Source organism: Geospiza fortis, unplaced genomic scaffold (genome assembly GCF_000277835.1).
Source record: "Geospiza fortis unplaced genomic scaffold, GeoFor_1.0 scaffold219, whole genome shotgun sequence".
Taxonomy (NCBI): Eukaryota; Metazoa; Chordata; class Aves; order Passeriformes; family Thraupidae; genus Geospiza; species Geospiza fortis.
Window position 1 is genome coordinate 3,238,964 of NW_005054376.1, and position 12,476 is coordinate 3,251,439.

Below are 12,476 nucleotides of genomic sequence, written 5' to 3' on the forward strand. Positions count from 1 at the left end.
CCCTACTTCACAGCTTAGGGGTGAACTAATGATTAATCACTAATGATTAATCAGATGCAAAAGAAGCTTTGTGCTCTGTTGGCACCTTTCCGAAAGGATGTTGTCAAAGCAATCTGTACAGAAAGAGTTCCCTCAAAATTAACCCACATATTTTGCAGATGAGATGCAAAAGCACCACTCAAGACCATGCAGAATTCTGCGACAAGGATAAAATCCAGGTTTCCTGAATGTCAGATTTGTCTGAAGGTTCTTTCTCTTTGCTGGCTGCAGCAAAAGAGAGTAAATTCCAAAGGAGAGCACAGAAAGAGGGAATAAATTCTAAGACACAGCTTCCACCTCTTTACACTCCTCAGATGCTCTCCACGCTTTGGGGGTTTGTGACTGAACTTTCAGCAGAGCTGCAAAAGCCTGGGGCTAACCAAGACTAATTTTAAGGCTCCTTATCTCTGTCATTGGTAGAGTGAGTTCTAGAAGGTGCTATTTTCATTTGACAGAGGGAGCCAACCAGTCAGCAACCAGTTTGGCCAGGATCAATTAATCACTGTAATTACCTGCCTCAGGACTCCTTTTTGACTCGCTCTGCCTTGCTGGGTTAGGAGATGGGTTACCTCAGCACAGCTTAATAACATGCCTGCTGTTGATTTACTGCTGCTCCAGGCTAGACAATTCCTGCCTGACAGCAGCTCCTAAGCCCTGCCTGCAAAACCTGTATGGCAGCCAAGCCACACGTTTGCACAAGGGAAGCAAGCAGACACGTGCAGAAAGGGATGGCACAGAAACTGCTGCTGGTCCCGCTTAGAATGACGTCCAGAGGACACAGGTTTCTTCTCTAGCTCCTGCTGTGGGAAGGCAGAAGACTTGCATACAGCAAGAACTTGCAGTAAAACCTCTCAATGTCGTTACAGCTACCAAAATACACAGCTTGCTGATCAGCTGGTTCTGCTGATGGAAGGAGGCAGAGTGGCTCATTTAAGCCTTTGAAGCAGGTGTCACAAGTCTGAGAAAAGATATCATTCATTTTGGAAGACAAAGCAAAGAGACCCCAATTCAAACCTCCAAGATGCCCAGCTTTTCTTAATATTAAGGATTGTTTTTACTGATCCCTAGAGGAGGAGGATTTGGAGGGCAGACTGTTTCCTCATACAAAGGAGACAAGTGCTAAAGTGCTTCCCTTTAATTAGGCTTTTCTTTCACAAAGGCATTAGCAGAGTTGCAGCTGTAGCTGTAAAAAAGCAGCTTAGCAAGATTGGGATGATATAGAATGGAGTAGTTTTACCTCAGACACTTCCTTCACTGCTAAGTTGTCTCTTGCCTGTCACAGATTCAATCCCAATGTGTTCCTTTTAGTCTAGAACTGAGCAGTTGCAAGGAGCAAAAGACATATCTACCTCTGGTCAAAGCAGGATGCTGCCATGAGGTTTGCCAGCCTCAATACAACACAGTTGATACTGAGACTAAGGACTCTTGGGCTAAATAAATCTAAGTCAGGACTAAAGCAAGTAGCAAATATTGGCTAGGGCTAAGCTGGTTGGCATTTACTTTGAGGATGAAATACTTTATAAACATGTATGTTTAGTTATTTTACAGTGAGCAGCATAGCTGGTCTTTCATAGGTTGCAAGGGATTAAATTAGAACAAGTTCTGACAAATAGATAACTTTCTAAAGGTGACTTGAATTCAGAAAAAAATCATAATCAAGGTTGCTGAAACAATTTCTCAGCAGAAACTTGGAGAAAAGAGGTGCTTCAAAGCTTCTGATATTTGTATCTCAACAAGAACTTTGCACTTAAAACTAAAAAAATATTTCAGTCTCTTAGTGTTTCAAGGGTTTTAACACAGTCCTAGCAGCCAACAGGTTTATGCAGAATGTCCTGTTATTTTCACTGGAGCTGGAGAGGCTGGGAGGAGGGAGAAGAAACCTCTTATCAGTTGGAAAATTCTTTCTGTGTGGAATAGAAACTAACATTAATTATGCTAAGCAAACTATCCTAACAGTATTTAGGCATGTCAGGTACTAAAATGAAGGTACATAGTGCTCATTCCAAACGAATTCCTTGGGCTTTCCTACAGAATTTAGTGCAGATCTGCTGTATGGTGCATCTCTGAACAGTGCTGTAAAATGTTTCCTGCAGCCATACCCTAAAATGAGATCTCTTCTGTGCTGCCCCCTCAACAGACTTTACCAGGTGCTCACTAACTACCTTGGAGGGTATCCACTGTGGATAGGCAAAGAGTATCCTGGAAAATATTTCAGTGTATGTAGTCTATATAGAAAGAAGGAAATGACAGAAAATACATGGGAGTTATCAAGAAAACTCATGTAATTGCTCCAACAAAGCTCCTATCTCTGCCTGTGCAGTAAGTGCAATTTTCTTGTATTATCTTCCTGCACAGCCTATAAAGCATAACTATGGAAAAGCTGAGCAAGCAAACCTCTTTATAAATTGACTTGGAATGGTTTCACACATCTTTCTCTCTTGCTCAGAAGACAAAAAATCCATTTATTCTTATCAAGGAAAATGAAATTATAACAAGGAAATAAAAGCATTAGAAGATGTCTTCCAAAGGCCTGATATGAAAAAGGCTGACTTGTGGGTGATGTGGGGGAAAAACACAAAACAGACAGTCTTGCCAAACTAAATTAGATGAAAGTTTAAACCAGTAAAGAACTTCCTGAGAGAGCCATCATCCACTCACATAAATTGGATATAAATGCTGTGCTCTAAGCTCTAAAGGTAAGGAGGAGGCTGATATCTGGAGCTGTTGAACTGGGAATGGAGGAACTGAAAGAATTTCCTTTTGGCTTTGTAGTATTTCCTTCCTTGGGTATCTTCCTTAATCCTTTTCAGTCACCAGGATACTTGGCAGGTATCCTGTGAAGGTAAAATGAGGGAGTGGCAGAAGATGGGGAGAACTTAAGAAGAACAGCATGAATAAGGGGGGAACCTTGCAAAATGCAATAATGCAGTAATGGCTGCATCATGGAGCTGCTGCAGCTCTCACTTTCAACCAAGAAATTTAGATAAACATCGAGTGCACTCTTAAAAGGTTTAGGTTTAGTATTAAAACATCCTTCATTATCATCATACTCTTGTTTCCTCACTCCTACAAGTATGGCCCTTGTCACATCAATCACTGATTCCTCCTTGTAGTTTAGACTCACTGGGACTGCTCCAGCAAGACAGTATATAATTTTTAATTAAACTAAAATTACTTGGGCAGATGATGTAACTGTTCATTAACAAGTGGGAGAGTTCATGAAGAGGAAGATGAGTTGCAGCAGCTCTTTTGAACATAAAATGTGAGAGTGCCACAGGCCAAATGTGCTTCAGCCTGGGAGGAACCTGAATCCCATACTTCTCTCAGCATAAGTGAGCTGCTTTGGAGCTACGAAGTAAAAGCAAATGCACACACCTTGTTAGTCACAGCTGGACCATCAATACACCTCTGCAAGGAGGGTGGCACCTGGTAAATCTCTTGTCCCACCAGACCATGACCAGTGGGTATCTGGTAAATTCCCTGGTTTTGGTGGGAAGGCGGCACTTGGTAGACAGGGTCCCGTGCTGAGGCGTGCGAGCTCGGCACTTGGTAGATCTTTTGGTGGCTGAAGGGCTGATTCATCAATCCTGAGCTGGGCACATCCTGGCCAGGAGGGCTGTCCTGCACCACGGCACCTATCAGGAGCTTCACGCGGTTGCCTGGGACAATGCCTTGGCGGCTGTGAGGGGAGCAGAGCCACCATCCTTCCAGCCCCTCAGTGTTCTGCTCTATCACCGTCAGGATGTCTCCCTTGCGGAAGGCCAGCTCTTCTGCACACTCAGGGACATTGTCATACAGGGCCCTTGCCATAAGATTCTGTGGAGAAACAAAGGCAAGAATAGCAAGTCAACAAACAAGACAGAATTTTTCTATATCTTCAAGCACATTCTAAGTGGTTGGAAATAAGAACTGAATTTGAAAAAGAAGTGTGCAGGAAATAAAAAAAAAAAAGGAAAATCATACAGCACAGGATTCCTCTGTCCCAAGTTGGGAAAATGAGACGCTTATGCATTAACAACACTGCTAGTGAGAAATTTTCCAGCAACAGTGGGTCAGATAGAAGCACTTTATATGGCCTAGTCACCTGAACAGACAGAAAGTCAGGAGAGATCTGCTCCTGGCACTGAGGTGCTCTTCCTGTGAATGAGGGGTTTGTACCTTCATCTCTTGACACTGACTTCCCTACAAACGTGCTCTGTGTACTGCTACAGCCAGCCAGTAGCCATTAAAAATAAACCTGAGCAAGACTCGCAAGGAGTGAGTAATCCAGAGTAATTTTTCCCAAACAGTTTTACATTTGTGGGGCCCCAAAAGACTTTCCATGGAGGTGTAGATCCCATTTAGTGTAAAGACAGTGGCCTGGCTTTTTTTAGCTAACACCTGCAGGTGGCCTTAAGTGATGGATCTGTAGACCACCTAGTAAGAAAAAGTATCTAAAAATGAGTTGACAAAACGTCACAGGCTTTGAGCTACGATGCTCATCTTTGTGTGTAGCTTCGTGCCTTCTCACTCTCTGCAAACTTCTTCAGGGGTACAGCATAGCATAGCAGTAGCTTAATAGACAAAACCCTTCCTCCCCTGCTGCCTCAAAACTTCAAAGAACATGGTTCCTCTGAGGTCCACCTTCTATAGAAAGACCTTCAAGAGAAAAATATAATTCTAAAAAATAATGTGCCCAGTGACCCCAAGTGGGGTCATGCCGGTGCCATGAGAAAAGCAGTGCCCATCTAAAAGAATGTAAGAACGTAGGTATTAACCAGCACCACTAAGAGCCTCTGTGTGTAACTTAAGGGGAGTCTTCAGGCTGCCAAGGAGTGTCTTTGACTTGTGTCAACATAGTTTAAGCACTCTTAGATGCACTTTGCTTGATTATGTCAAGTGGAGCAGTACCATTAACACAAGGAACTTCACACAGCTCTACCCCCAAGCATTTGCCCAGAGTTCCAGGCAGGCTTTGCAGCTTGCCCTGACTTATCTCCTGCTGGGGTTCTAGTCCCAGCAGTACCTCTGCTATGCAGTTTTAAGCCAGCTCTGAGTTAATGTAGGATTGTTGGCTGTGACGCATTACTAATAAGTACCGCCTCCTCTCCCAGATGGAACCACCTCCCTTTCCTCTTTCTTTGCAGGCCTCTATGGCACATACAGTTCTGAGAAACTGGCCAAGGTATTCAATGGAAAGTAGGCAGGCTGTCTGCACTAACATTCTTGGACCCTCAAAAAGGCCATGAAGATTTAATTTCTTGGCTCTGGTGATATTTCCAGACATATTGGAAATAATTGCTTCATGACTGCCTGGCTTTCAGTGAAGGTGGTCAGCAGAGATGGTTATAATCTGATTGTAGCACTTGAAAAAATATACAGAGCCCTGGATCTGAAGTGTTCAAGCTGAAATATTTGGATGCAGTACACAAACTGAAATGGTGCTAATCCACCAAAAAGGATATGCAGCTGCCTTAAAGATTTATCTTTCCTATGTCAAAGGAATAGCGTCAAGTACAGTTAAGTGTTTTTATCTGTCATATTTATCATCCTCCTTGGACATTTCAGAACTTTTCCTTTTAATCATCCCTCACTTGTTATATCTTTCCCTGTTGACACACTGATGTTTTCCCATCATTCCTATGCTTCCTCGAGACAGAGACTTTAGTTTGACCTTGCTCAGTGCAGCAGGTTGTGTGCAGGGCTGACTGATGGATGGGAAGGGGATAAGCTCAGGTATCACATAAAAGGTAGGTGAACTTGCATTTCCCAAGACATGCAGTGTTGAAATGGGGTGCACGAGATCAGTTTCCTCTTCTCTGAATGGGAGATCAGCTTTCAAATGTATGAGAAACACTGGCTTCACATTTCATCAGCATCATTAGTGAGGTTGGTAAAAATTAAGCTTTGGCTTGGAAAAGCAGGATTGCCACTCTGAACTCCCATGTAAACAGCAGCACTGGGGCCCACCATTCCCTCTGATGTATGGCTACTCAGCTCATCAGTCAGCAACACTAAGATATCCCAACAGAGATAAAGCAGGGAGCAATTTTTGTCCATGCCTTGGCAGGATTGTAAAACTATTATTTAAGCATGGTCAAAACCAGTGGTCTCTTCTTGAGCACTACCTCTATGCTCTTGCTGCGTCAACCAGGCTGCTTAGTGGAGTCTGAAGCTCAGAAAACAAAAGCCTCTGCCTAATCTGAATATTCAACTCAATCTCTTATCTTTCCACATTTTTTCTAGCATATCTTTCACAGGAGAAATCTACTAATGGGACCAGAGCCTGTGCAACTTAACGAAGACTTTCACTGGGGAGTTGTTTAAAGGAGGAAGATTACAGCTAGGTGGGGGAGGCACTAACCAAGCAGGCTAAATCAATGATAAATGTGTATTCTTCTATACTTTGGTGTTTAAAGGTATTTGAAAAGCTTGATTAGCTTCTACAGCAAAGCAATTCTCAGAACAAAGCTGAAATGGTGGTAGAATTAGAGCAGATAAAAGTTCCCATGTGAATTTTTTTTTTCTAGCTCCTCATTATCTCTGTCCCAGTGACCTTCTCACCACCTGGCATGCAGCATGTTAACACTTTCTGGATGTGCTTCAGGAACTTCTTTGCTGCAAACAGCTTCAGATTCTCATTGTTGGTGTTAACTCAGGCACCAGTATGTGAATTATACTAATTGGTTGCCACTTGTTTCACAGCCATTTCCCCAAGGCCTTTTAAATAGCCCAGAGCCATGCCACCAGCACCAGTCACTGATGGAGCAGTGAAGCAGGAAAAACATTCCTCCAAATAAGCACTGGGACCAGAAACACTAAGCCTGTTGCTTGGTGCCAGCAGCAAAGGCACTGCTCCTGCTAAGCAAACCTTCTGTGTTTTCCCTGACTTCATTCTTCCTTCACAGGATTGCTTAGTATGAGCTTCAGAAACAGTGTCACAGTCACTTTCACGAGTCAGCAGAACCAGCCTTGAGAAAAATGCAATTGTGACCACAGACAGCAAGCGTTTGGAAACCACAGGTACCTTTAACCTGCTGTGGTGATCACAATGGTTGTCTCTACTTTTCAACACACGGAAGAAGTCTGATCAAAGACATCTTTCAACACCTGTGGGCCTTATCTCCAAAGATTTGACAAATCTGAATATTTTTTTGATTCTGTGGGCACTGTAGCCTGTATATCAATATATTCCTTCTCATTGATATCATCAACTCAGAGAGTGGGGACAGTTACATGAAATTAATTGCTCTGAAGAGGCATGGATCTGCCCACTCAACTGTCTGAGAACTGGCACCAAGTAAGCACTAAGATCTGATATGAGAAGACAAAAGCACAGCAGTGACCTTTTTGTTTTACTAAATGCTAAAAAAACCTAGTCTGTTTCCTAGAGAAAGGGCAATGAGAAAATTGTCTTGGAACTTGTTTTCAAGTTCCAAGTAGTAAGTTGCACAGAAGTCCCTTTAAAGGGACTTTATATTTCCAATAAAAAAGAAAAATAAAAGGGAGGGCAACAGATGCACAGCTACAAAATTTTCTGTAAAGGCTGGGGAAAAATACCTGATGGTAGATAGGGAAAAAAAATTTGTTATAGAAATCAGCTGCATTTCATAAAATGAAGATACTGGCAGCTACCAGCTTCTTTTAATAAGACTAATACTGGAAGTGTCTGTTGCTCTCCTTTGGTCCAGTTAAATTAACTACATGATAGGAGCAGTGGTGCCCTCTTCAAAATCCAAAAGTCCCTGTGGTCTCTGTGCAGCAGCTCCATTCTCCTGAGCTCCCAGTGTTGTGACAGCCCTACTTCAAGTAATGAGTGCTTCTCTACAGCTAATGGTTGATTGGAAAGACTCAGTTTAGCTCCTGTGTCAAGCCTTGCTAGCAATACTGGGATGTCTGGAAGCTGAAGCCAGGGTCAGGCCCCCATGGTGTTAATACTCTGTACAAGCAAAACAAAAAAACCCCACATTTGTTCTCAAGAAGCTTAAATTCCTCTGAACCCTGGGCTCATGAGTGCAGTAGAAAGCATCTTATGTAAAATCACTGAAAATCGGAAGTTTTACAGTCTTCTGTTAAACAAAGAGCTATCTCAGTTGTCAGCAGGTCAAAGTGAAAATGGAGCCTGACCCTAATGACTGCTGCCTGGGGATTTTAGCTGGAGCATACTGCAGGAAAAGGCTCAGCTGACTCTGCTGACTGTCAGAAACTGTCTAAAAGTAAGGGAAATGGATACTTTCAAGATCAAATGCAGATTACAGTGCTCATGGTCCCAACTTTCTACATTGGTTGAGACAAAAGTAAAGCTTTCAAGCTCCCTCTAGATAAAGTGAACCTGGGATTTGAAACTTCTGTCTGAGGTTTCCTTTAATGGCATTTAAAGTCCATTAGATAAAAGCTGGAAAGGTGTGAATTGTATTCTCTGTAGACCTCAGATTCTTTCTTTTACACCTACGATGCCTGACCCAGTAAGCAAGAGATGCTGCTCTGAAAACTGTCAGCTGTTCTATTTGCAGAACCCAAACTTAAAAAAAGAAGACTCTATAAACTATTTTTCTTCTCAAATCTTGAAGGAACTTCATGCCAAATTCAGTTGTATAAATGAGGTCTATTACAGAACTGTCAAGGGTGTCTACTCTCTCCTCAGCCTGTTGCAATTGGTGGCTGACACATCTGCAGCTGGATGAAGACACATGAAAATACTTCGAAGATCAGGACTTGTTTTGACTGCCCTTCTCTGCAGTGAGGAGAACTGACAGAATTCTGTAATTCATAGTCTGGAGGATGAAGCGGGTGCTTGTTGATGAGGCTAAGTGGCAGAAGAGGGAAGAGGCAAGAGTTAAAGAGAAGAGTGGAAACATCTACCACTTCTGTTAGAGTAAACACATGCAGTGACGTGGGTAACGAGAGTGTGTGAGGTGCCCAGAGCCATGGCAGCACAGGCAGGAATAACAAATGACATGCTAGGAGATTAAACACAATGGTCTCTTTAAGGGCCCAGCGTGGAGGTGCCAAGCTCCCAGCACAGGGCTGCCCACTTGATTCCTCTCTGCCAGCTCCACAATGAATGAACACTCAAGGAAAAGGCTCAACCAACCATAAGCTCAAAGGATTTCTGCTGCATCCCTCAGAAGTGCAATATGAGGATACTGATCCCTGCTCTGTGCTTGGCTGCTGAGGCGTATTGTTTTGTTCGGCTTTGTCTTGTTTTATAATATTGCTTCCTGTGTGTAGAGTTTATGTGCAAACAGGACTGGGAAAACTGCCACTGCTCTTCACTGAAAGAGGGTGGGACCCCTTTCTTCTATTATTGGGCAAACTGTTTCTTAAAATGAGAAACAGCTTCTCTCCTATGTTTAGCTTGGGAGTAGGAAGGGAGGAACAAAGGAAGGAAAGGTGGGGGCAATGTCTGTGAACAAACCAGTAGCTTAATTTTGGTTGGATGACTTTTAGTTATCCATCTCATAATATTTTTGATACAGATTCCCATCTTTTAGATTTCTTAAAAATGAATGACTGCTATTCCAAAGTAAACGTAGGCACTTACATAGCCTTGTAGGTATGTACTGTTGGGCTGCATTAGGCCCAACAGTAATGATCTGCCTGTGAGATAAAAGGATCATTCTGAAAACCCTGTAAAAAGTGAGTTTTATTCTGAGATACACCATTTGCTTACAAGCAGGACTGGTGTAAGAGAGGAAAATTTTAGCTCTATTGTGCCTTCTGACAGAAGGGTTTCAGTGCAAGAGTCATTGGACAGTTTAACTTCGGTTCTTTTCTCCTTTTCTATTTCTCACTGTCACTGCCCCTGAAATAAAGCATTCATTGTGCTGTGTTGGCAAGGAAAGCAACTCTTGAGGCACAGTAGGTAACAGGTCTATCTGTAACAAGCAACCTATCACAAAGGCTGCTTAACAGAAGTTGACAAAGGTCACTGAATAAGACATTCAGCTTTGAAAAATGTCTTTTGCTGGTCTGCTCAAACCTGGAAGAAGGCAGTGTGAACAGCAAAGGCAGTACCTGACAGACACAAAGCTGCCCTGGTATGTTCCTGGGCAGGTCCCTGTGGGCAGTGACATGGGGAAGGGACTATGGAATGGCAAATGCTTGGCCATAACAGCCCCCATCCATGTACAGCCCTGCCAGCCACAAGCTCTGCGCAGGCTTTTGCTCTTTATGTCAAGATGAAGTGTACAGCTACCGAGAGGAGGCAGGAAGTGCTACCACAGCCCCTATCAAAGAGCCTCTGCACTAGCAGGGTGTTGCAGCTACTGCAGCTGCAGCAGGGGAAAGACTCCGAACACCCAGCCTGAGCCTGGCTTTGGAACGCTCAGCTCCCTTGGCTCTCAGCTAATGATGAAATAAGGAGCCCAGCTGCAAATGCTCACCGTGGTAATGCTTCAGTTCACACCTCAGGCAAAGCCCATAGTTCTACTTTTGAGGCACTCTCTTGCTTTCTAACACCAAAACCCACAAGTTTTTGGTTTAGCGAAGATACTTCTCTGGTCAAGCACTGCTCACCCAAACAATTCCAAGTCCTGCTGGATGGAAATTAAGGCAGTTTTCCAGGCACAGATTTGGAAGACTGGCTTCACAGCTAATGAGAGAGCTGTGAGCCAGCAGACTCAGCAGAGCCATAAGGAGGAGAGGTCTTTATCCACTCTAAGTATCCTTACTCTCTGGTCCTGTGGATCTCTGGAACACAGGCTGTTAGGCATGCTAAAATAGACCAAGCTGCCAGAAGGTTGAGATGTGGAAAACCCTCCTTCTGCAGAGCAGAGAGGCAAGTGCCTTAATTCAGTGTTCCACCAAGTTGTCCCAGCCCCTCTGTCTGCCTGAGAGGCCTGATTTTCAGAGTTGGCCCTGGCTGGGACTTTTTTTTTTGGTAGTGAGACAGGTTAAGGAGGAAAAATGGGAACGGTCTCTTACAGGACCACACTTGGGTAAGCCAAAGTAGGCACTATGGCTGCCATGCTCTGCAATATTCACTGCCAGTTTTTGCAGACATAATACTCCACCAAGCAGGGTGGGCAAGCAACGAGCAGACCAAGCAGGGCTCAGGCACTTCACACTCCTGCCAAAGATGCTGATGTGGTCCATTGGTTCACCCAAGACTGGGATTCAAATTCAAAAAGATAAACATATGAGAGACTGATAATGCTCTGTTCTGAGAACATTTTTCGTTGCACCACAACTGCTTAATTTTAAGAAAATAGGTGATATTTCTGTATCCATTTTTTTGTAGGTAGTTGTCAAAGTAGTTCGCGAAACTGAGGTACAGCAGTGAACCTGCAGCTTGGGAGGGAATCCAAATGCATGTCTATGAAAGAAGGAATTAAGAGGCTAGAAAAAGTGGGTATGGTGGGAAGTAAAGAAGGAAAAATGTGAAAATGAAGGATAAACAAAGATCCTAACTGGTGCTCCAGACTGTGTGAATAAAATACTTCTCAATTCTGCACTGAGTGCATCAGCTTATTGCCATGCCTGATGTTTCCCAATAGAAAAGTGAGTTGAAAAGAAAGATTTCTGGCTCCGTATCTATTGAGAGCAACAAAATGATAATTCTACATTGGCAAGAGGGAAAAAAATAACAGGCTTTGTTTGCTCAAACGATATTCTTTCATCTGTTGACTGAGTTTTGGTTTATTGGCTTGCCCAGTTTTATTTCAGTTCGAGGGGGTGAGAGGCATTGCAAAGGTAATCATAGAAACATAACATCCTAGGTGTTAAATAAGCTGTTTCTGACACTGCCAGGGCTGTACCTCATCCCAAACCCCACGTGGATGGCACGGAGCAGGAGGAGCTCAAGGGGAGCGGGGCGCTCCCTTTCCCTGTGCGCAGCCAGCGGGACGCGGTGGCCTCGGCTCCGCTGGCAGGGGCATGGCTGGGACTAAGGCTCCTTTGGGACAACAGCCCGGGACAACAGCCTGGCACCGAGCAGGGTGCTGCTGAACTGGCACACCACCCACCCACCCTGCGCTGCTGCCATCGCAGGCGTCACACACGGCGTGCGACAGAAACATCTACAGCCAGGCAGAGCGCTGACCCGCTCATCACGTATTCCTCTTATTCCTCTCATTCCCTCTGAGCTCCTGGGGTTTTACAGGAGTGCTTAAATACCATTCTCTTTGCTCTTTCTGGGAATACAAATCACATCCCCTGACTTACCTTCAAGATCTATTAATATTTTGGGAAATTCCACCACACCTAACTCACTAAGCTTTCTGTATATGTTTCACCCTCGTAAGCGGTTTCCTTTCCCCCCACCCAAGGAAGGGTGTGATCTTGTTCCATGACTTTAAAAGGCCTTTTCAAATCTGTCTGAGGGCTGTGTGCCTTTTGTGACATCAACAGGGAGAGAGAAAAAAAAAAATCAAGCATGCAAACAATACCCTTAGAGTAAATATGATCTCACTGTGATTAAACCACAGTACACCAGAATCAAAAAGCAGATGTAAAAC

At 43.7% G+C, this 12,476-nt stretch overlaps 1 protein-coding gene across 2 annotated transcripts in view; it reads right to left on the reverse strand.

Annotated features, from left to right (window-relative positions):
- Positions 1 to 12,476, reverse strand: part of NEDD9 (neural precursor cell expressed, developmentally down-regulated 9) — a 36,140-nt gene that overhangs the window by 16,395 nt on the left and 7,269 nt on the right. For both annotated transcript variants that reach the window (XM_031060230.1, XM_031060229.1), the window contains exon 2: positions 3,415 to 3,855. In XM_031060230.1, the coding sequence (XP_030916090.1) occupies positions 3,415 to 3,849 (435 nt within the window). In that variant the 5' untranslated portion in view covers positions 3,850 to 3,855. The remainder of the gene's footprint in view (positions 1 to 3,414; positions 3,856 to 12,476) is intronic.